This window comes from Pan paniscus, chromosome 7 (genome assembly GCF_029289425.2).
Source record: "Pan paniscus chromosome 7, NHGRI_mPanPan1-v2.0_pri, whole genome shotgun sequence".
NCBI classification, from domain to species: Eukaryota; Metazoa; Chordata; class Mammalia; order Primates; family Hominidae; genus Pan; species Pan paniscus.
The window spans coordinates 26,498,732-26,524,302 of record NC_073256.2 but is presented as its reverse complement, the minus strand read 5'-3'; the positions used below and the strand labels follow the sequence as shown (position 1 = coordinate 26,524,302).

The window sequence follows — 25,571 nt, the reverse complement described above, 5'->3', positions numbered from 1 at the left end:
TCAGAACTGCAGAGACATCTTTATAGCACTCACCTCTCCCCATTCAAAACACCTGTTACTGTGTACTTACCGGAAAACAGTGACTAAATTTTCCCAATTTGGCTTTAGGGCAGTTCTAAATTAAACTTTTATTTTTTGTGTTTAATTTCCTATGCTACTGCTCTTCGCAGAAATTGGTTGGGCTTAAATCCCAAAACCTTCAAGGAATTAAGCACAAAACTGAAAATGTTAGTGAATATTTTCACTAATATTAGGGTGAATAAGATGCTGTGAGATACATCTTGACATATATAAATACTGTAGCAATAACGTACAGAATTTCAGACAGCTAACACATGGCCGGGGAAGAGTAAATGGGACCAATGCACACCAACAGTCTCCTCCTAAATGGATAGCAAGAAATTTCCAGGTCCAGATTCCATGTGGCACTGAGGGCTTCCAGAAGGACAGGACTGTAAGAAACTTATTAATAGATGAGTTGTCAGAAGCCTCAGAAAGCGAGCGAGGGAGGGAAGAGTGAGGGAGGCTGAGAGGAAAAAGAGCAGAAAAGTAACTATGAATAAAAAACAAAAAGGGTCCAGTCCTGGGGACTCATGGCTGTAATTCCAACACTCAGTGAGACTCAGGAGGGAGGATCACTTGAGCTCATGAGTCGAAGACCAGCCTGGGCAACATAGTGAGAATCTGTCTCATTTAAAAAAAAAAAAAAAAAGGAGAAGTTAGTCAAAAAGGTAAGAATCCATGTATAAAATGACAAACAGTAGTACAAAATCTAGATTTTCTTCAACATCTTCCCATATCTTCCCCCTTTAGAATACACACATTTTTGAGTCTCTCCCATCTTTAAAAACCCTACCCCTTTTCAACCTGTTGCCTTATTTCCAGCCAAGCTGTTGAAAGAGAAGCCAGGATCTGCAGCTCTCCACACTTTCCCACCTGGACATGGTGCCTGGCTCTCGCCCTCCCTCTCTTCGCCCATCATTGTTAGCAAAAGCTTTTGGTTGTCAAATGCAATGGCTGTGGCCGACCATCCATTTCTTCCTGATGTTCTCATTTCTCTTGGTTTCCTGAGTACTCTTTTTGCTTTTCTAACTACTCTTTCCACATAAACTTGGAGGCTCCTTGTCCTCTGCTTTTTTTTTTTTTTTTAAGTTCTGAGGTACATGTGCAGGATGTGCAGGTTTATTACATAGGTGCAGCAAACCACCATGGCACACATTTACCTATCAACCCATTACCTACGTATTAAGCCCAGCAGGCATTAGCTTTTTTTTCTAATGTTCTCCCTCCTCACACCCGGCCCCAGTGTAGGCTCTTCCCCAGCCCCCCATCCTCTGCTCTTAAATGTTGAGATGCCACAACACTCATCCCTGCCCTCCCTTCTCCTGATGCTACCCACTCTATCGGAGCTGGGTAGAGACACTTGCGGAAAGGCAGGAGACTAGGAAAGTAGAACCCAGAGCTGGGAGGCACTACAGAGCCAGCCACCACTGTGGGTAAGGGAACCTCCCAGCCTCTGCTTGACTCTTTCTTCTGCCAAAAGGGAGCTCACTGCCCCGCAAAGCAATTCCCTTGCGATAAACTAGACTGGGGCAATCAGGAACAACACTGCCTGCAAGAAGCGATGGGAACGGAAGCTGCGTAAATGCACACCCATGTTGACCATCAAGAGTCATTTTGAGAGAATCTTTTCCCAAGAGGTTATAAGACTATGGGTTTAAGTAATAATCAACCTTTCTGCTTCATAGGTGGACCCAGAGGCCAGTTCTCCCAAAAAGAAGGCTGGAGCTCAGGTGGAGTTGAAGGCCATGTGCACCTACAGCTTAGCCTCGTGCCATACACCGCAGCTCTTGCAGGGAGTGTGGTGATGTCACGTAGCCATCAGTCACTCTTACAAAACAGGGCAACAGCATGACAGTACACTGTCCCCTAAGTGTCCGTAACTGGACGCATCACACTGCAAAACAAACATTCTGTGCAACTGGCAGGAGCCAAGTACCATTCTAGGTTCTTTCCTTATTATCTCATCTATTCCCAGAAATAGCGACTGTCTGTTTTACAAATGAGAAAACTGAGGCAAATTTATCCAAGGTCACACAGCCAGTAAGCACATGACGCACAGCTCTGACTCGCAGTCCAGACGTGAAGTCCCTGTGCTTTCCACCAAGCCAGTATGTCCTTCACTAGAGAACACATTTCTGAATGTGCCTATTTATACTGAGGCGGCAGACATCGACGTATGGTCATGAAAGGTCCTGTGGAGAGAGGTAATAAGCAAGCATTCATTTCCCAGCATCACACTCCACGGCATAAATGAGTTTCCATATCTTGGTATTAGGAAAAGAGAGGAAAGTGGTACCCACGGGAGAAAAATATGAATGATGCTAACAGAATGTAGCAAACCCAATAAATCCAGAGAAGAATATTGCTCTGTGATCTCCGTAGCAGTTATGCCGGGACTGAGAACCACCTTACGAGAGTTCTTTGTGGAACTTGTTATATCATAAAATCATCTCTTGATGCTAGAACATAAAACAATGTCTTTTTTATGTAAACACAACCTTGGGGAAACTGCAGATAACTGTGGATCTCTTTAGGATATTTTCTTCTGTCATACTGGGAGCCATTTCTTTCACTCACCAATATTTTTACATATTTGTAGAAACACTTCTCTTCCATAAATATTCAATATGAATCATAATGCAGAAGCTAAAAACTCAGATCTCCTCTAATAACTGCTTGGAAAGTCAGCCACTGCACACACATACACAGTCGTAATAAAATTTCTAAAGATGTTTGTGCTAGAAGGTAAAAACATAGCTTCCATTTATTGACATTCATTAATATTAATACCTATTGGCCTGAATTATACTAAAAGAGTTTTATTGAACACACAACTTCAAAATACAATACTACAGAATATAAGCTCAATCATTCTTTAGTTCATTTAACTAATGGTCATCATGTAACAGACATGCCTAGGTGTGGGAGGCATCCACATAAGTAAATAAGCTCTCATTAAATTTGCAATGCCATTATAGAGAAAACAAATACAATAATCACTATTATAAACTTAAATAAAAAGACAATATATGAAGTCTTCAAATAATATGAATGCATACCAAATGAGTAGTAAAGAAAATAAATGCTAGCAATTCCTAAGCAAGGAGGGTCAAATGGGTTGGCAGTAATGGGTAAACAGAAGCTTGGCAAAGAGAAAAAAGAAGTACAGGGGGCCGGGCGTGGTGGCTCACACCTGTAATCCCAGCACTTCGGGAGGCCGAGACAGGCAGATCACTTGAGGTCAGGAGTTCAAGACCAGCCTGGCCAACACGGTGAACCCCCGTCTCTGGGTAATCTCTAAAAATTAGCCAGGCATGGTGGTAGGCGCCTGTAACCTCAGCTACTTGGGAGGCTGAGGCAGAAGAATCACTTGAACCCAGGAGGCAGAGGTTGCTGTGAGGAGGCGTCTTACTACTGCACTCCAGCCTCAGCAACAGAGCAAGACTGTCTCAAAAAAAAAAAAAAGAAAAGAAAAGAAGAAGAAGGGGTGTATTATCAATAAAGCCATGTTCTGGGGAGAGATCAAGCAAGCTGGAAAATAATCAAATGTGAATGTAGAGATGCAGGACATAATATCTCTATCAATTAATAATCAATAAACACAATACCACAGTGGTTTACCTTTCAGTGATCAAAAAAACTTATTCACTTATTTCCTAACTTAGAGACTCAGGTCATACTTTATCCCACTCTTTTCAGCAAAAGCAACAAACTTTTCAAAGCTAAACATTTTAAAACTCCCTTAGACAGGCTGGGTGCGGCAGCTCACACCTGTAATCCCAGCACTTTGGGAGGCTGAGGCAGGCAGATCACGAGGACAGGAGATCAAGACCATCCTGGCTAACACGGTGAAACCCCATCTCTACTAAAAATACAAAAAATTAGCTGGGCATGGTGGCGGGTGCATGTAGTCCCAGGTACTCGGGAGGATAAGGCAGGAGAATGGTATGAACCCTGGAGGCAGAGCTTGCAGTGAGCCCAGATCGCACCACTGCACTCCAGCATGGGGGACAGAGAGAGACTCCATTTAAAAAAAATAAAAAAATAAAAAAAAAACAAAAAACACCTCCCTTAGACAAAACAAAATGGAACTACATAACTCAAAAGTGAAGAACTGTCACGTATAGAAGGCAACACTCCCCTGGATCCCTTAGAGATCAGTGAAGTCATGTATCTTTCCATCATAAGGAAACACAGCAATACAAACTATAGGAAGAGTCAGGGAATCAAGGTAGGAAAGAAGGTTGAGGTCAAGAAGAAGTGAAATTAAAGTAATTTGTTCAGGGTAACTGTCAAGCTACAGAATTAATAGAAGTTATCAAAAGAACATGTTAGAACTACCCCAAATGCTACCGTTGATAGAAATACAGACAAAGAGTAGAAAGTGCCTTTAGAAGGCAACTAGATCTACATCTATCCATCCTCCCTGCTTTCTTCTGAGGCTGGCCCCAGCCAATGGCTCAAGCTCTAGGTCTTAGCCAATTAGAGTAAGAGTGTGTGGAGTAAGAGTTTGCAACCATGGTAGGATATCAAGAGATAGGAAGAACTTGGGAAAAAAAGAAAGAAAAAAGGACAATTCAAAAGAAAAAGTTGGTGAAACTATAATAAGACTCAGAAAACCTTTTCTGTAAAATTCCAGATAATAAATATTTTAGGTTTTGAGGGTCATATGGTCACTATCACAACTACTCGATTCTGGTGTTACACTGAGAATGCAGACACAGAAAACAGCTAAAGCAATAAGCATGCCTGTGTTCCAATAAAACTTTATTTAAACAGGTGGTAGAAGACCCTTTTCCTGATAAAAACACTGAGGAAGTTAGGAATAAAGAGGAACTACCGTAACTCAATAAACAGCATCTGCAAAAAAGCCTACAGCTAACATCATATGTGATAGTTTAGTGAAAGGCTGAATGCTTTTCGCCTAAGATAGATACAAAGTAAGCATGTCTGCTCTCAATACTTTTTTTTTTAAGGCTAGGGAAATATCCACAGATCACTACTTTTATTTAACATAATACTGGAAGTTCTAGCCACTGAAATAAGGCAAGAAAAACAAAACGCACACAGATTAAAACTCTACATCCAGGTGATAGGGTTATCTATGTAGAATATCTGAAAAAGTCTATGAGAAAACTTCTACTAAAGTGAATTCAGCAAGGTTGAAAGAAGTAAGATCAACATCCCAAAATCAATTGCATTTTTATATACTATCAATGAACAGGTGGAAACCAAAATTAAAGATACCATATCATTTACAATCACTCCAAAGAAAATGAAAACCTTAGGTTAGGTATGAACATAGCAAACATGCACAAGATCTATACACTGAGAATTACAAAACGCTGATGAAAGAAGTTGAAGGCAACTTAAATAAATGGAAAGACATGCTGTGCTCATGGATTGAAAGACTCAGCATAATAAAGACATCAATTGTCCCTAAATGCAATTCCTATCAAAATCCTAGCAAGGTTTTTCTGTTGACAGAGAGTTTATTCTGATGTTTATTTGGATGTTTATATGGAGTGGGACAGACCTTAGAACAGCTAAAACAATCTTGAAAGGGAAGAATAAGGTGGGAGGGATGACTCTAATATTAAGGCCTGTGATATAACCATCATAACCAAGACAGCATGACAATGTCATAGAGGGAGACCCATAGATCAACGGGAGGGAGTAAGGACCCAGAAACAGACCCACACAAATATGGCCAACTAATTTTGGACAAAAATGCAGAAGCAAATCAATGGAGAAAGGATTTCAACAAATTATTCTGTAGTAACTGAATATCCATAGACAAAAAAAAAAAAAATGTTGCAAAAGGGAGTCTTGTGTGCACAGCCTTTCAGCCCCCACTCAGTGGCCTAAGAATGGGCCCTGGGCCTGAAACACATCTCACCAACAGATGAAGAGCCCTCATCACCTGTGGCAGGCTTATGCCTTGTGAGTGAATAGGTATCTCTCACTGCTGCAAGCTCATGTGTGCGCCTTTGTTCTGCTTAAGGGTGTGTGTCACATGGCACCTGGCCAACCTCACTGCTCTATCTGTTCCCCACCCAGGAAACAGGGTCCCTTAGTTGCAGTACAAGAGGGGTGCTCGTACGCAGACCACCCCGTACGGGCAGCCACGAGGGACCCCTGGCCACAGGGGACCCATACGCACTACTCAAACTGATCTTGCTCTGTCTCTTCTCTGTGTAACTATTCTCCCTCGACTGCCTGACTGTGTTGTGTTTTCCTTGGAGACTCTCGTACTGAGATACAGCGGGCACAAGTGTCTGGATCATATTCCTGATGGTTGGCATAATGATGGTTTTTGCTATCCTCCATGGAGTGCCAGCCTTCCCTTGGAACTGAACACCAGTACACAGAGTTCTGTTTGACACAAATGAACCTCAAACTAAACATCAACCTCAACCTGAAACAAAAATTATCTCAAAATGGATCACAGACTTAAATATAAAATGTAAAACTACAGAACTTTAAGGAAAACAAAAAGCGTAGGAAAAAATCTCCAGGATCAACGCAAGGCAAAGAGTTCTTAGACTTAACATGAAAACATGATCCATGAAGGGAAAAATGAGGAAGCTGGAACTCATCAGAATTAAAAACTTTTACTCTGTACAAGTCTTAAGAAAATTAAAAGGCAAGCCACAGCCTAGAAGAAAATATTTACAAACCACGTATCTAACAGAAAACTAGTAATGAGAATATATAGAAGACTCCACTGAAGAGTAAAGCAATAATTCAATTAGAAATGTTTAACATCTACCAAAGACATTTAACGAAAGAGGATATACAAATGACAAACAAGCACATTAAAAGATCTTCAACATCCTTATCCACCAACGAAATAAAAAGTAAAACCATGATGAGATATCACTACATAGCTATCAGAATGGCTAAAATAAAACAGTGACACTACCACCAAATGCTAGAGAGAATGCAGAGAAATCAGATCCTTCATATGTTGCTGGTGGGAATATCAAACTGAAGAACTCTGGAAAACAGTTTGGCAGTTTGTTATGAAACTAAACATGCAATTATCACATGTAAGTGCCCAGCAATTGCACTCCTGGGCACTTACTCCAGATAAATGAAAACTTATGTTCACGCAAAAACCTGGACATGAATGTTCATAGCAGCTTCACTCGTAACAGCCAAAGACTGGAAACAATCTAGATATCCTTCAATGTGTGAATGGTTAAACTGTGGTACATCCACACCAAGTAATAATACTGTGTAATGAAAAAGAACAAAGCACTGGTACATTAACCAACTGGGATGAATCTCAGGGAATTGTGCTGACTGAAAAAAGCCAATCCCAAGAGGTTACATACTATATGACATCATTTATGTAAAATCCTTGAAATGATGAAATAACAGCAATGGAGAACAGGAGTGGTCGCCAGAGGTTGCACATGGGCAGGGGGTGAGGAAGAAGGTCAATGTGGCTATAAAAATGCAGCACAAGGAATCTCTGGTGGCAGAACTGTTCTGTATATTGACTCTGTCATTGTCAATATCCTCGTTGTAATGACGTACTATAGTTTTGCAAGATGTACCACTGAGGAAACCAGGCAAAGAGTACAACAGATCCACAGAGTACAACAGTTTGTATTACTTCTAACTACTGCATGTAAATTTAAAATTATCTCAAAATTTAAAACTTAATTGAAAAAATAGCAGGTCACACTTGGCCTGTGGGCTATTATTTGCCAACTCCTGGTTTACAGAAAGGTGCTAAAACTTTGTAACCCATTTCATCAAATGTGACTAGGTGACTCCAGATGCAAATTGACTAAGTTTCCAGCACTAACAATACCATAACCTGGCTGCCACGCTGTACTTAGAAACCAATCCAAATGCATTGGCAAAAATCAAAGTCCCATAGGACATTTTTGCTCCCTTGATAGAAAGGTGGGCATCAGCTACCTAATCCTCTTATTTTCCCCAAAGTATTCATCATCACAGAATCTACATTCTTTCCATTTTCCAGTCTGATCCAAGACTCCTTAAGTTGGCTTCAAAAGCATTACATAACCTGGCACCAATTTTACATCCTTGGCAAGATTTAACAGGGAGGTACCCATAAGCACTTACCATATACATACCACATGCTGTGATTAACAAACATATCAATATTTCAACTGTTAAAGAGGGTGTGGTTTTGTCATGTTTCATTTTAATAAACTATGTGCATATATACCATGGAACTTCATGCAGCCATTAAAAAGAACATATTAACTCTCAGCAGACTAAGAGTAGAGAACTTCTTTAACCTGATAAAGAACATTGCTTTGGTTTGAATGTGTCCCCTCCAAAATTCAGGTGTTGAAATTGAATTCCCAGTGTGATGGTACTAAGAGGAGGTACCCTTAAGAGGTGATTAGGTCATGAGGGCTCATCCCTCATGGATGAGAATAAAGCCCTTATAAAGGAGGCTTCACAGCGCATTCAGCTAGCTCACTTTTCTGTTCTTCTGCCATGTGAGGACACAGTGTTTCTCCAATCCAGAGGAACCATCTTTGAAGCAGAGAACAGCCTTCAGCAGACAACTGAACTTGCTGACATGTTGACGGTGATCATGGACTTGCCAGCCTCCGGAGCTGTGAGAAAATACGTTTCTTTATAAATTACCCAGTTCTGTGGTATTCTGTTATCACAACACGAATGGACTAGGACAAACATCTATTTTTAAAAATCCAGAGCTAATATCATACCTAAAAGTAGAAACTAGATGCTTTCCCACTAAGTTCTGGAACAAGGCAAAGATGTCCACTATTACTACTCCTATTCAGCATCATACTAGAAGTCCTAGCTAATGTGGTAAGACAAGAAAAAGCAATAAAAGGTGTACAGATTGGGAAGGAAGAAATAAAACTGTTCATTCACAGATGACATGACTCTCTATGTAGAAAATCCAGAAAACATCCTGGAACTAATAAGAAATTACGGCAAGGGTGCAGGTTACAAGATTAATATATGAAAGTCAATTATTGCCTTCCTATACCAGCAACGAACAACTGGAATTTGAAATCACAAACAAGACCATTTACATCAGCATCAAAAAAACACGAAATATTTTGGTATTAACAAAATATGTGCAAGATCCCTAAGAACAAGACTAAAAATCTGATGAAAGAAATATATCTAAATAAATGGAGAGATAGTCCATGTGCACAAATAGGTAGATTCAATATTTTCAAGATGTCAGTTCTTCCCAACTTGATCTGGAGATTCAGTGCAACCCTATCATTGCAATCAAAATCCCAGCAAGTTATTCGTGAATATTAACAAACTGATTCTAAACTTTATATGGAAAGGGGAAAAAAAGAATAGCTAACTCAATATTAAAGGAGAAGAACAAAGTCAGAGAACCAATGCTACTCAACTTCAACAATCAGCAAAAGAAAAGACATTTGTCTATTCTGACAAATGGATCATAATAAGGAGCCCAGAAATAGACCAACATAAATATGGTCAACTCATCTTTGACAAATGAGCAAAGGCAATACGATGGAGAAAAGACAGTCATTTCAACTAATGGGCTTGACCAACTGGACACCCACAGGCAAAAATAAATCTAGACACAGACCTTACAACCTTCACAAAAATCAACTTGGAATGGATCACATAGCTAAATGCAAAGCTATACAAATCCTAGAAGATAACACAGGAGAAAATCTAGGTGACCTTGGGTTTGGCAATAACTTTTTAGATACACGAAAGGCACAATCCATGAAAGAAATGGTCCATAAGCTGGATGTCATTTAAATTAAAAACTTCTCCTCTCCCAAAGATACTATCAAGAAGATAAGAAGACAAGCCACAGGCTGGGGAAAAAATTGGAAAAGACACATCTGATAAAGGATATCCAAAATATACAAAGAGCTCTTAAAACTCAACAACAGGCCACTCATGGTGGCTCACACCTGTAATCTCAGCACTTTGAGAGACCAAGGCGGGCAGTCTGCTTGAGGTCAAAAGTTCGACATCAGCCTGGCAAACACAGCGAAACCCCATGTCTACTAAAAATCCAAAAATCAGTCAGGCATGGTGGCACATGCCTGTAGTCCCAGCTATCCAGGAAGCTGACGCATGAGTATCACTCGGGCCTGGGAGGCAGAGGTTGTGGTGAGCCAAGATCGCACCACTGCACTCCAGCCTGGGCAATAGTGTAAGACTGTCTCCAAAAAAAAAAAACTCAATAAGAAAACAACCCAACTGAAATATGGGCAAAAGATTTGAACAGACACATCACCAAAGAAAACATAATATGATAATATGGCAAATAAGCACAGGAAAGATCTTCATCAGCATATATCATTTGGGAATTGCAAATTAAAACAATGAGATCCCACTCAATGTCTGTGGAATAGCTAAAATCCAAAGCACTGATAACAACAACTGCTGGGAAGGATGTGGAGCAACAGGAACCCTCATTTATTGCTGGTGGCAATGCAAAATGGTACAGAAGACAATTTGGCAGTTTGTCATGGAACTACATATACCATACAACCCAGAAATCACACTTTTGGGCATTTACCCAAATGAGTTGAAAACTTATGACCACACAAAAACTTGAATAAAAATTTTAATAGAGGCTTTATTCATAACTGCCAAAACAATTATAGATCCTCATGTAAGTGATGCACATATTTATTCAGTAGGTGAATGGATCAACTGTGGTACATCCATACAATGGAATATTATTGATAATAACAAGAAATTTGGCTATCCAACCAGGAAAAGACATGAAGGTTCCTCAAATCATATTGTTAAGTGAAAGAAGCCAACTGAAAAGGCTATATACTATATAATTCCAAATATACGACATTCTGGAAAAAGCAAAGACTACGGAGACAATAAAAAAAGTTCAGTGGTTCCAAGGGGTTCTTGGGAAGGGGGAGATGGACAAATAGGTAAAGCACAGAGGACTTTTAAGGCAGTGAAGGTATTCTGTTCTGATACTGCAATGGTAGGTACATATCACCATGCATCTGTCAAAACCCACAGACTGGATGATAGCAAAAATGAACTCTAATGTAAACTACAGACTTTAGTTAATAATAATGTATCTATATTGGCTCATCAATTGTAACTAAAGCAAGACGTTAACAGGGGAAACTCAGGGAGGAGTGTGTATGGGAACTCTGTACTTTCCACTCAATTTTTCTGTAAACCTAAAACTGCTCAAAAAAAAAAAGTCATTTAAGATAAAAGAACATACTAAAGATATACTAGCTGAGCCAGGTGCAGCAGCTCACACCTGTAATCCCAGCACTTTGGGAGGGTGAGGCAGGCGGATCACCGGAGGTCAGGAGTTCGAGACCAGCCCGGCCAACATGGTAGAAACCAGTCTCTACTAAAAATACAAAAAAATAGCTAGGTCTGGTGACGGATGCCTGTAATCTCAGCTACTCGGAAGGCTGAGACAGAACAATCACTTGAAGCTGGGAGGCAGAGGTTGCAGTGAGCAGAGAGCGCGCCACTGCACTCCAGCATGGGTAACAACAGTGAAACTCCGTCTCAAAAAAAGAAAAACAGATATATCAGCTGAACTGGAGATATTATGATGTACTATTAAGCAAGAAAAGCAAGATACAGAAAATACAATCTGGTCCATTTTTATAAAAAACCAACAATTGTGCATGTGTGTGTATGATTTTATGATCACAGAGAAAGGTTTTGGAGAATGCTTTCTTGGGTCTGAACATTGGTTAGTTGGGAAATTGGAAAAAGGATAAAAATGATTCAAAATGTACAGATCAAACTTTGAGCAAAAATACAAAGTTGGCCGGGCAGAGGGGCTCACGCCTGTAATCCCAGCACTCTGGGAGGCCAAGGCAGGTGGATCTCCTGAGGTCAGGAGTTCGAGACCAGCCTGGCCAACATGGGGAAACCCTGCTGGGCGCCTGTAATCCCAGCTACTCAAGAGGCTGAGGTATGGAGAATCGCTTGAACCTGGGAGACGGAGGGTGCAGTGAGCCGAGATATGCCACTGCACTCCAGCCTGGCCGACAGAGCAAGACTCTGTCTCAAAAAAGTTATTATATATTATTATATTAAGTTATATTAATAATTATTTTATATATTTCATATATATAATTGAAGTTTCAGCCATAAAGGCCCTGAAGCCAGGAGGAGCTATCTCAGCACAGGCACGGTAGGAGCAGGCACTGTCAGGCAGAAGAGGTGACTCCCAGCGCCACTGGGACAAGAAACCAGAGGCTGATAGTAGGGCGACTGTGTTCCTTCCTACTTTAAAACAACTCATAGAGTAAACAATACAGTCCTCACTTTAAAAACTGTATCAGTTTCCTTTACCAACCATCCGGCAACAGCGGAAGCAAATGTACACACAAAATGAAGCCCAGACTTCAGCTCTTTCATAAATCTCCTTATTCTGAAAAAATAACTGCCAGGTTGTTAATGAACAAAAATAGTTCAGGCTTGAGTTCCATCATTACGTTAAGAGAAATCCTTTGGTTCATATCTTACACCTGGAACTTCATATCCAAATTCACATAGCTTAAGTCAGGTGTGTGTTTCCCCAAAACTACTGCAGCAAACAGCTGCATAACCCTACTCATCCAAGGTGTAACCTGCACCAGAAAATAATTCTTGCCTTTTATTCCGCACATTGAAATAAATCCACAGAGCTTGTTAGTATGAGCATAAGCCTGAAGAAAAAAAAATTTTTAAGTTATCTAGAGTGGGCTCCTGAAACCCCTCTTACATTCTGAGGATGGGCCACCAGGTGAAGTTTGTACTCCTGGTGTCAGGTGCTTTCCCAGCAACCTGCATGGGGCTAGCAGGGACAGACTGCCTGAGTGCCCTCTGTTATCAGGACCACCTGGACACCCTGGGGCTCTGAGAAGCACTCCTTCATGCTGATGCACACATCTCGGGGTGTGAGGAATGCTGAATGGTAAGCCAGACACCCCAGGGACCAGCAGAAGTCCCTGCAGGGGGCTCACTGGTAGATGAGGTGGCTCTTTGTAAACTGCCTCTCGGGAAGAGGTAAGGCAATGGAGTTTTCAGCAATGCAATGCTTTCTCGGGGGCTCTGTGACAGCCAACTATTCCATTCTGCAAACTCTTACGCGGTTTTCATCTGCTAACAGCAATGCATTCAAAATTTTTTTACTTCGGGTCTCATTTTCCCCACCTGGAAAGCTATGAATTCCCTCAAAGTATATCATTTTCATGACTCTTCCCTTTTGAGTACAATCTGTTAAAATATCAGATCTTTTCAGCAGGCCAAAGAATAATTTGTGGCCTCATCTGAACAATGCTTTTTAATTTTGCACATGACTTTTGACCTATGCAAAGTATAAAATACCTAATGGTAAACTAATTTTTTTAAATCAAAGGTAAAATACGAAAACTTTTTAAAGGAACATTCAACACCAATATTACTTTCCTATGGTAACATCTTTGAAAGAATTCATTTTATAAACATGCTCTGGGAAGACATCCGATGTTCCTAAATTTTGTATTTTAATGTATTTATAATCATCTAAATATATTGTCACCACATTTCTTCCTGTTTCATTATTACTAGCCTTCGCTGTATTATGATGCAAATTTAATATACTTGTTCAACAAGTTAGTGGATTAGGAATATACCCTGCTGAGAAACACTACAGATGCACTTCCATGAAAGGATACAAAATTCCTACAGAAATACAAGAAACCATGCCTTTAAAAAAAAAAAAAAAAAAATTGGGCAAAAGCCTATGTTCCCTTTCATAAGAGCCCGAGCTTACAGAAGAGGTACCAGCTGACCCAGAGGACACGCAGGTCTCTGGTGAAGGAAAAATCAATCATTTGGCATCATGAGTCAAAGTCATCGAGTATCTCACTGAACGGAGAGGGCATTTTGATAGGATATCCAGGAGAAAGCAGCTGGAATCTGAGAACTCTGATCATGCCAGCAGCTTCTATAACCAGGCTAGGAGTTCCGAAAACACAGGGGGGAAAATGACTACCACCAAGCACCAAATATAGGAAAGGGATTCTACCTTCATCTCCCCAAGGAGAGACACTGGAATGAAAGCACAAAACAGAGCCCCAAAGCCCTAGTTCCAGCTCCAACTCTAAGAGCAATCTAAGCTGAAACAGCCCCAAGGGGCGGCAGAGAAGTGGAAGAAGCCAAGTTTAGCCTTGAAAGCCCCAAGATGTTTTAGACAGGGCTGCAAGAAAAAAACATCCTGTGTCTCAGTCCGCCAAACTGCTAAAACAATTTACCATAAACTGGCAGCTTATCAATAATAGGAGCTTCTTTCTCACAATACTGGAGATTGGAAGTCCAAGATCAAAGCGCTAGCAGGTTCAGTGTCTGGTGAGAGCCCAAATTCTGGTTCACGGACAGTGCCTTCTCACCGTGTCCTCACATGGCCGAAGAGACTAGCTAGTTATCTGGGGTCTCTTTTATAAGGGCACTAATCCCACTCATGCGTGTTCCACCCTCATGACTAATGACCTCCCAAGCCCCCACCTCCTAATCCCCCATCACCTGGCGGGGTAAGGATTTCAACATGAATTCAGTAGGGGCACATAGGCATTCAGACCATAGCAACCTGCGAGGAAGGAGCTCAGAGCAGGAGCCAGCCTCGGGGTGGAAGTGGAGATCTCAAACACTGAGGCCAGCAGCAAATTACAAGTGTCCAGCATTGAAGAGTGTCATTGGACAGGTCCGAGTCGCTGCTGTTCCCTAAACAGTGAGAGAATGAAATTCAAATTTTAGGTAGATGTTGATAATGCTCTGAACAGCTCAGGCAGGGGAGAGTGAAGACAGATCAGAGGCCAATGAAGGAAAGAAGTCATCGGGGCTCATGGGAGGAAGGACAACTCAAATGCAGAGGTAAGGCTCAAAGATGACCCTGACTGCGGCTTCTGGGATTTGACAGGAGAGCAGTGCCACTGAGAGAGGTTGGGAAATTAAAATATGTAGTCAATCTTTTGGAAGCAAAATGCTAAGTTTGCTTTTAGATCTGAGTTCAGGGTTACAGCATCTCGTATTTGGAAACAGAAGGGCAGAACTTTCACAAGGTGCAATGTAGCTTTCAGACGAGGGTGGTTGGAAGCGTGAGAGAAGAAAGCAAAGCTATGGCCAGACTCTTACCCTTCTGACTTCTTACCTCTTTTAGCTTAAAATGTGCTAAGGAGACAAACACCAGTGGAAATGGTGGAATTGCTACCTGATGACAACTCAGTGCCTCACTAGAAATCTCACGCGGCTAACACGATCCACTTCTATCACACGATCCACTCCTATCACATACATTTTCATCTGGCTGCAGAAATTCCATCTAGCTAATAGGTTTCTGATGCGATAGGAAAAACCAGTAACATAACCACAAATGCAGGCCGGAGCCCCCAAACCCCGATGCTTCCTGTACCCTTCAGTGCACTGTGCTCGTCCCCATTACTCCAACAGTTATGGACTTACCGATTATGAGCCATAATACATAACATGCGTGTGTCTGTTGGCATGATACTGCTCAGAGGAACCCTGGCCTCTCAAACAACTCAACAGGTAATATGCTACAGTCTTTCAACAAGTATTTATCATCAGCTTACTGTGTTCCAGGTACAAAGAGTAAGTCAATTCCTGCCCTCAGTTCATTGTGTAGTGCTACATATCGATGAATATTGTGATGCTCTCAAACTTGGAGTTTATGATGTGAGAAAGATAAGAGCAGCATGTAGAAGATCCACAACTTTCATTCATCATGCACTGACATCCTGAAAGCATCTCTTGCAGAATTCAGTCTTCCATACATCCCCAGAGGGTTTGCGATGTCAGCTGTAACAGGAGGGCAGGGCCAACCAGCTGCTGCTGCTGCTGCATGGGAAGGAGCCTGGCCAACTGCCAAGGAGGAATGGATGATTGATGGCACGCTGCTGGGACCCATGCAGGAGCCAGACCAAGCTTAGCAAAGAGGCTTCCACTCTGGCCCTTGCTGAGGGCCTGGCGGCCACTCACCCTCATAAGACCCATGCCCCAGGCTGATGTCTCCTCACCCAACCAGGCTCCCACTCCTTGCCTCAGCTGTCCTCCTTTCCTCCCTTCCCCCACCCAACGCAAGGGCTCACAGTAACTCCTGAGCCTGAAGATTGCAAGCCAAGGCCCCACGTGGACTGCACTGGCTTAATGACCTCTTCCCCACCACTGCTGCAGATCCCTAGCAAGTCTCTGCTCAGAGATTTAAAGATGAGGGGTTCCCCACCCTTCATCCTGGCCAAAGTCACAAAAATAACTCAGGGAAAAGTTCAGAGAAATCAGCCAAAATCTATCACCACTACTGGGAAAAACTCGGAACATGCCCCATGGACAATGGGGCAGCTCTGTTAACTTCTCTGTATCATGATGGTCAGATGAAAAGATGACATTTCTGGTCTTTGTTCTCAGGCATTAACCATATTCTTCCCAACGTTCATAAAACACTATTGACTGCACTCTTGGTGAAGTGCTGTGAGCTCACTACGTGGGGAGGTGAGACAGACTGTGCAAGTTCCGTGCAATAAAACATCTAATTAGCAACGCAAGATGCCATAGAAAGGATTCATAAAGTAGTACATAGCTATTTGTCCAGTAGAGAAGAAAGAGATCACTTAGGTTGGAGAGAAAAGGGATGGGTTTCCGGGAGAAGGGGAATTAGAGCAGGGCAAATTTCAAGGATGCTTCCTTGAAGATAAGGATATATGGACAACACAGGTCTTTCCTAAGCAGGCCTTTAATAGACATTTAATGAATGAGTAAGTAAAAAGATCCGAGTGTGCAATCCACGCTATGGGTATGGTCGTGTGAGCAATACAGAGGCAGAACAGTGAAACACGTTAGGCAGAAGATGGGGTTCTACAGGGACACAGTGGAGAAAAAGACTGGGAAAGCAGGTAAGGATCACACTGTGGGAGGTACGGAATACCCTCATCCCAGGGACTTCAGGGAAACACTAAACGTTCTGGAACAGGTTGTAAAATCAAAGAGCTCTGGGCAGGATGCAAAGAGGGGAAATAACAATTCTGTATCCTACAATTTAGAAATTAATCACACATTGGGGAAAACTTTTCTAAAAGGAAAACTGTTTTCTATCATTTTCTTTCAAAAATCAACGTACATCACTCACAATACAAGAAATACACATAATGCCTTTTACATAATAGTGGAAGGAATTTGTCCCCAAAGATCTGTTCTTTGTATAAATGATGCCACCACAATTGATGCTTCAATAAAAATGAATATTTATGAAATGCAAAATGACTTGGATTAACTTATTCCGATTTCACTCTCTAAATTTAGATTTTTAAATCACGCCAAAATGTAGATTTTGATTACAAAAGCAAGTTGCAGAAAAAAGATGTACTTGACAAGAAAAAGAGCAAAACTGAAAAAAAAAAACTTCAAATAAGTATGACAAAAGATGACAGAAAGGTGGTCAATTAGACTAAAAACAGCGAGACAGATCATCTTCAAAGTGGAGTTATTTAATTCACAAATGCAGTCACATTACAAGAAGCAAGTTACAAAAAAGCATCAAAAGTCTATGTCTTCCATCCATCCTCATTACACAGCCCCCTCCTCAGCCATTAATTTCTTAGCTATCCTTTCAGAGTTTCTCTATACATATTATTTTCCCTTCTGTTCACAGAAAAGTTAGCATACTATATATATACACTGTTCAGACCTTGCTTTTTTCACTTAATGCTACTTCTTGGCAATCCCTCCATACCCATTCACACAGATGTTCCACATTCTTTTTTACAGCTGCATATCCATTGTGACAATGAACCATAATTTATTTAACTAGCCACTACTGATAGGCACCTGGGTTGTTTCCAGTCTTGTGCTATTGCAAACAAAGCTGCAGTGAATAACCTGGTGCAGTCATCATTTGGCATGCATAGCAGTTACGTCCAGAGGAAAAATTCCCATAAACTAAATTCCTGGGTCAAAAGGTATATGCATTTAAATTTTTGATAGATACAACCAAATTGCCTTCCATAAGAGTTGAGCCAATTTATACTCTTGCCAGCCATGTACAAGAGTGTATTTTTCCTTAAGAATTTACCAACACAGTGTATCGTCAAAGTTCTGGATTTCTGCCAGTCTGAAACATGAAAAATGGTATTTGCATTCTCATTATAAGTGAAGTTGAGCATCTTTTTATATGCTTAAAAGCCAATTGTACTTTTCTGTAAACGGTCTGTTCATAACCTAACGTCTATCTTTCCAATGGATGTTGGTGTTTTTATTTCTAGAAGCTTCTTATATAATTAAAAAGATTGGTCCTTCATCTATCATATGAATTACAACTATTTACCACAGTTTGTCTTTTGGCTTTGCTTATGGTGATTTTTGCCATGCAGAAGAATTTTACTGTGATATGATCTAATTTATCAGTCTTTTTACTGTGATATAATCTAATTTATCAGTCTTACGTTTTCTGATTTTCAAGTCATGGTTAAGTCATGGCTTTCCTCACACCCAGATTATAAAAACATTCTGTTCTCATACTGTTTCATTTTTAACAATTACCTAAATGGAAAAGGAGTATAGGAATTAAGGCCAGAAACTCTATAGCCAAACTGACTAGGTTCATATCCCAGCTCCACTACTTATTAGCAATGTATGTTGTTTAAACTGCCTAACATCTATGGGCCTCAGTTTCCACATCTATAAGTGGTGATAACAGTTACTACTTCTTTGGGTTACGGTAAGGATTAAATGCATTAGTAAATTACTACAGTGCCTGGCATACAAGACACTTAACAAGTGTGAGCTATTATCATCATATATCTGGAATTTATTCCATCAAACACTGAAATTTATCCTGGCTTACGGTGTACAGATCCAACCTTTTTTTCCATGTGGCTACCCAGTTGTCCCAATACCATTTATTAAATATTTCACCTTTTCCCCACTGACTTGAGATACCACCTTTATCAAATGCTGCATTCCCTTATGTATTTAAGAACTTCTGATCTTTTTTCCTCTTTTGTACTTCTCTAATTGCTTTGTCTGACCACACTGGCTGTACCTACAATGTAAAATAATAATCTATCATTCAAAGTAGGCCAATTCATGTTATAATCCAATTTAGGTGGCCTGGGAGAAATTAAACATTAAGAAGTTTAAAGGTTTGAATCTTACCTTCTTACGAAGTATAAATCAACGACTAGATCACACTTAATAAAAAGGTGGAAGTTTCCTTAACACAAAAAAGGTAGAATTTATTTTTAAAGGTGGGATTAAAACTAAGATAACACCAAAATTTTGCTAACAGTGCACACTGTAAAAGGTACTAGGCTGTTCTCACTCCTCGTCTTGGTCTGAACATCAGTGGAAATCTCAACATTTCTTCATTAAGCCTAAAATGGGCTTTTGGGTTCAAATAGATATGCTATGTCAAGGAAATAGCCATTTATTCCTGCTCTGGAATTATCTGCTCTTTAAATATTTGGTAGATAATCTTGGTGAAACTAGACATAATGCTTTGAGAGGAGGTAACTCTTTCATAGCTTTATTTCTTCTATAAAAATCAACCTGCTTAAATTTTCTACCTCTTCTGGGGTCAATCTGGATTATATTTTCCTAAAAATTATCATTTTCATCAAAGTTTTAAAGTTTATTTTAAAAGAGTTCAGTAGTCTCCTAATGTTCTTTAAATTATGTTTTTATGATCTCCTCGTCTCAGGACTTATTTTGTATATTTGTACTTTCATCTTTTTCTTGAGACTACCTCATTGTTTATACATGTCATTAGTGTAGTTCAATTTTTTTTCAAAGAGCCACCTTTTGGATTAATACATTGTTCTACCGTTTTTTTCTATTTAAAGTTCTTAAAAGAGAATACCTTCTGATGGTGCTCTACATCTGTTTTTAACATGTTAGTGCCCAAAAAAAGCACTGTAACAAAAAAATACAATGAACACTAAGAATGTAAATCCAAGAAAGCCAAGATAGAATCAAACTTGTCAAAGTTATTTTAAAGGACAGCTCCAAATCCCAAACACCTGATCCCACTGATACTCTATAAGAAGGTAAGATTCATTCCCAAACACAGATTAGCAATATTTCCAATACGCAAAAACAAGTTCCACATGAAAGATGGGCTTTGTGTTAGTCTGTTTTCACACTGCTACAAAGAACTACCTGAGACAAGGTAACTTAAAAAGAAGAGAGGTTTAATTAGCTCACAGTTTCACAGCCTGTACAGTAGGCATGGCCAGGGAGGCCTCATGAAACTTACAATCATGGCAGAAGAGGAAGCTGGCACATCTCCACACAGGGGAGCAGGAGAGAACGAGAGAGCGCAAAGGAGGAAGCTACACACTTTTAAATAATCAGATCTCGTGAGAACTCATTCACTCTCACGAGAACAGCAAGGGGAAAGTCCACCCCCGCCATGTTTCAATCACCTCTCACCAGGCCCCTCCTCCAACAGGTGGGAATTACAATTCGAAATGAGATTTAGGTGAGGACACAAAACCAAACCATATTGGACTTTTACAATAATTACAATAATTCACCGGAAATAAGATCAGTTCTGACTGTAAGGAACCCACATCTTAACAAAATGTAAGGAACTCTGAGGTTTTAATTTTGAGCCTTCTACCTGCAGCCTATTTTGAACAATACAATACCAATACAGTTCAACAAGTATGAATTCCCCTTGCCCCTCAGTCCCAAGTTCTCAGAGTATTGCTTGGTGGTCAGGCACTGAAGCACAATGAGACCATCTCCACATACAGGGCAGACACATTGCCGTGTGCCCTACCAGCCAGCCAGCGCTGCCCAGATGCCCCCTAACCTGAACACAGCAGGCTGCAAATGAGGCAGTCCAGGGCAGGTTCAGTTTTCACCACTCACCCAAGTAGGCCTGTTCATGTTTTGATCCATTTTAGGTAGCCTGGGATAAATTAAACACTGAAAAACTTTGAAGGTTTGACTCTTTCCTTCTTGCAAGGTGGAAATCTTGGTCACAGTTTGTAAAAGGGTGGAATTGTCCTTAAGAATATAAAAATGGTAGGATGAACGCTAAGATGGTAATCCTTAACACCACAAGTATTTGGTAATGGTACACACCTGATACTAGGCTTATCTAAAGGCACTAAAGAAACAGGCCTTCTGCAGTCAAAAGGTGATGCTTTTGTCACGCAACTTTTGAGAGTCGGTACAAATAAGAACAGACAAGGATGGAGGTAATATAGAGAAGGGAGGAGTTGTTAAACAGGATCCAAGTTGCAGTGGAGGTGAATTCCACATTCAGAACAATACTAAATCCTTAAGTTTCAAGTTTACAGCTACTGAAACCCACTGAAGAGATAACACTGCCCATTTCTGGAGCCAGTCAGGACTTTCAGCAACCTGTCAAGGCTCAGAAGTGGAGACTGGAACGTCCACAATCTAAATTTCAAACACTTTTTGTGGAAAAAGTTACAACAGATGAACAATAAGGACATTTGCATTGTAGGCTTGGCCCTACACCAAAAAAAAAAAAAAGTTTACTGGCCCAGATACAGAGATGTGTTGGTGTACCAAAAACACTCACAGCTATATGGAGACAGCAGAGCCCGGAAAGGAACCAGGTCCTGAGGTTTTGCAGTTAAAAGTTATGATGGGGATAAGAAAAAAATTGTTGGCTCATTTCTGAAATGTTTGCTAATCTTTTACCAAAAATGTCATTTACATATTGGGAAACTGATTGGGAAGACTTTGGTTAAGATAAAGCCAAAGTAAATTTTGGTCCATCTTGACCTTGAACCAGTTTGGAAATCTGAACAAGAGTTTTTGGATTATTTGGGGTTTTTTGTTTTTTTGGGGGGGGTGTATGGGAGGGCATAGCAAAGATACGGTAGTGTGTGAAGGGGAAGTATAGCACAAGCTGAGGAAGTCTGGCATTTGAAAAGTATCGCTTTTAAACATGCACGTATAAATACCTGCCTGTAAAACAAAGAAAAAATTTTAAGATGCATTTATAAGGTTTAGATAATCTGGTTATATTTTATAAATCTATATATAAGTATAGATGTTTACTAATCTAGATTTGTTTCAAAACTCAATCTCTGCATTTGAATCAAAAATAAACTTTTACGGCTGAGTAGGAGATGAAATGATGGGGAAACCAGGAAACAGAAACTGCTAATTCGATTAATAATAAGCCAGTCACACAATTTCTAAACTGCCTCTAATCCAAAAAACCTCTACCTTTTCTAATCTCATACTGATTATTCTACGAGATGACAAACTCTCAATATGACCTCCTATCCTCAACAATTCTTGAAGGAAAAGAAAAAGAAACTTCTAAGGAAATTTTTTAAATGCTGAATTTCTCTGGCATTGAGCCACGTGTAGATTAAACATCACTTAATCCTCCAACAGTTCTAAGGCAGTGGTTTACAAGCTACAGCGTACATTACAATCACCTGGAGGACTTGCGTTAGAGATTGTTGGGCTCCACCCCCAGAGTCTCCGATTCAGTAATGGGGGAACGCCAACCCAGGTGGTGATGCTGCTGCTGCTGCGGCAGGTGGGGGCACTCTGAGAAGCGCTGCACTAAGGTAATATTAACGTGTGGCCCTCGTTCTGGGAAACCCGTGCTGTCTGCAGCAGAAATTGCCAAGATTTTGAAAACTTTTATAGCAGTTTACCATTACATGGCATCGAAGCACGTGAACATTTTTCTAGTATTTCACCCTTATTGTATTTTCCCAAAGTACTGATGTGAGAACGACTAGAAAGTTTTCCAAGTTTGTGGAGCATCGCTTTAAGCTGACCCAGCATACGGCAGCCCCTGCCCCCTGGGGACAGCGGGGCCGACCTAGGGCACGAGGGGGGACTAGGGGTGACTCTTTCAGCCAGAACACTGGCCTGAGACGCAGTTCCACACTTAAGGTTTTCATCGTCTCGTCTCATTCTGGCATTTCCCGGGACAACACTCGCACCAGCCCCGCTGCAGGTGCCCTGGGTCCCGGCGGCCGGCGCAGAGGAGACAAGAAAGGAGGGCGCAGGCACAGCGCCGCGGGCGCCCGCGAGCAAGGGCAGACCCCAGCGGCACATTTCCTGCCCCAAACTTGGGGCCGCCACGGTATGCACTCCGGGTAAGTGAGACCGATGCACTAGACTCCTTCAAAATGCCCAGTTTGGCTCCAGAAGATGACGAGCCAAACAAAGACAAAGGGACGTCAGTGGACCCCAGCGTCTCCCCGGCCACTGCCGGCGTCCCTTCGCGCCTGCGCAGACCCCACCCCGCGACCCGCCCGAGGCCAGCCCACCGCTTCCTTCCGGGCAGCGGGCGCGCTGCCGCCGGGCTCAGGCGCGCGTGCGCAGCGCCGCCGCCCGCGCCCTCCGTGTGGCCAGTGCTTACCCGCTACAGGGGTCTGTTCCTTCCGGCCCGGCAAGGCCTCCTGGGGGCTGACGATGTTCGAGGCCGAGTTGCCCATCCTCTGGACGGGAAAGAGGCTGTGGAGGAGGAGGAGGAGCTGCCAAGCCCTCCGGGTGGCCGAAAGCATGGGAGGGCGCCAGCCGAAGGGTGGTCCCGGGGGACGGCGCTACCAGCAGCGGAGCCGCAGCCGGAACGGCAGAGAGTGGGGTCCGCGGCCGGAACCGGGGGGCGGCAGGGGCGCCGGCGGGCGGGCGCGGGGCGCTGCTGGCGGGGCTGGCGGCCGCCCGTAATCGAGGTTGCCCAAGGCCGGGGCCGTACCGGCTTTCACCGGGGGCGTGTTCCTTCCCTGGACAGGGGGTGTGGCCCGGCGAGTTCCTCAGGTTCTCTCGGGACGAAGTTCTCGGGCAGAGAACAAGTGCGCTCCTGTCGTACGAAGTACGTGAAGCGGCAGAGGCCAAAAAACACGCCGAGCCCTTGGGGATGGGGTTTGATTTTAAAGTTGCTGCCGTATCGCCCCGACTTCGCAGTTTAGCAGTGCCCAGTAAGATAGAAGAGGACCTGCCTTGCAGCCAGCTAGACTGTCAGTTTTTATTGGAGACATTGTCATGACGGCCATCAGAAGGGTTCCTATTCGTCCAAAGTGAAAACTAAGCACAGTTCTCAAAATGCGCGAAATAGGGAAGATGAATTCAACATTAAGTTATGTATTTACAAACATATTTAAGCCCATTTTGCAGCGGCCAAAATACGGGAGCAAGGCACCAACAGCACCATTAAGGCAGTGTAGGTGGACTTAATGGTGGTGGTGTATTATTCTTGTTTCTCAAATCATAGGAGATGACATTTGTTCTGTGACATTCTCAAACTAAATGTAAAGTGGTTGGAGCGAGGTGAGTGACTTGGGAGTTAATCTGTGTGAGATTTTGGCTTAACACATGTTCTGCCAAAATGGGCAGGTCGTCTCAGATGAGGGAGGGAACTTCAGATTAGCACCCACAGAAAGGAGGCTTTCACCCAGCTTCCTGCATGGATTTAGTTACCACTTTGTTTTCATGTGGTCTGGACTGTAAGGAGGGCAGGAGGCTTAGCAGTGCTATAGTGTAGAATGCGGTGTGTTGCCAGGCATACAACACTAAAAAGGCTCTAGCTTTGATTTTGTAATTTGTATTTCCCCTGGGCAAAATGATGCCTAAACTGTTTGTTATTGCTATGAGGCTATACCAAGTCGGTTCCCCAGGCCTTTCATGAAAACACCCCCAGGAGTCCCTTCTAGGCTTGCGAAGGCCTGGTCACTATTAAGGGTCTGAAAAAATAGTCATTCTGTCAAAGACAATATTTTGTGTTTTTCAGTTACTTCTTTTTGATACATACTGGTTTGTCTGTGTTTTGTGGTTGATTGTATGAAGTTTCACATGCTAGAAATACTCTGCAACTAAGAGCTGAAGAATGTTTAGTGTGAAGAAATAACTTACTTGGCATGATGGCTCACTCCTGTAATCCCAACACTTTGAGAGGCTGAGGCAGGAGGATTGCTGGAGGCCAGGAGTTTGAGACGCCATCTTTACCAAAAAAATAAAAATAAAAAAATAAGGTATTTAAGTAGTTGGGCATGGTGGTGTGGTAGCGCACACCTGTGGTCCCAACTACTTGGGAGGCTGCAGCAGGAGGAGCGCTGGAGCCAGAGAGGTAGAGGCTGCAGTGAGCTATGATCACACTGCTGTGCTCCAGCCCGGGCAACAGAGCAAGACCCTGTCTCAAAAAAAAAAAAAAAATTAATTTTGATGTTAAATGAAAAAGTAAAACAAATGCAGTGTGCGTGTATACGTGTAGTATATATTAAAATGCATGTACTCCAAGTTGCACACCCACTGAACAATTCGAAAAAAATGCAGTTTGTTTTGTTGTTCAGAATAGTGGGATTCTACTGCTTTTCCTTGTCTTTAAACTGTTTTAAGTGTTCTGTATTGTTACAACGTTCTCGAGTATTCCAATGGCTGTTACTTTTATAATTATAAAAGAATAAGCATTTTTAAAGAACAGAAATATCTTATTTCAAAAACAAGGGTTTTTCGTTTACCAGAATAGCTGCAAGAAAAGTTACATTGAGTTT

The 25,571-nt window shown here is 41.7% G+C and overlaps 1 protein-coding gene across 7 annotated transcripts in view; it reads right to left on the bottom strand.

Annotated features, from left to right (window-relative positions):
* MSRA (methionine sulfoxide reductase A) overlaps positions 1-23,950 on the bottom strand; it is a 424,140-nt gene extending 400,190 nt beyond the window's left edge. For 4 of the 7 annotated variants that reach the window (XR_010112903.1, XR_004672805.3, XM_034965627.3 and 1 more), the window contains exon 1: positions 23,444-23,737. Coding sequence is in view for 4 of the 7 variants with exons in the window: in XM_034965627.3 (XP_034821518.1) it covers positions 23,444-23,588 (145 nt within the window). In the remaining 3 variants the exon portion in view is untranslated. Of the gene's footprint in view, positions 1-23,443 lie in introns of all 7 variants that reach the window. The other 3 variants (XR_004672804.3, XM_034965628.3, XM_034965629.3) reach the window with 3 other exon arrangements.
* Positions 23,951-25,571: the final 1,621 nt, after the last annotated feature.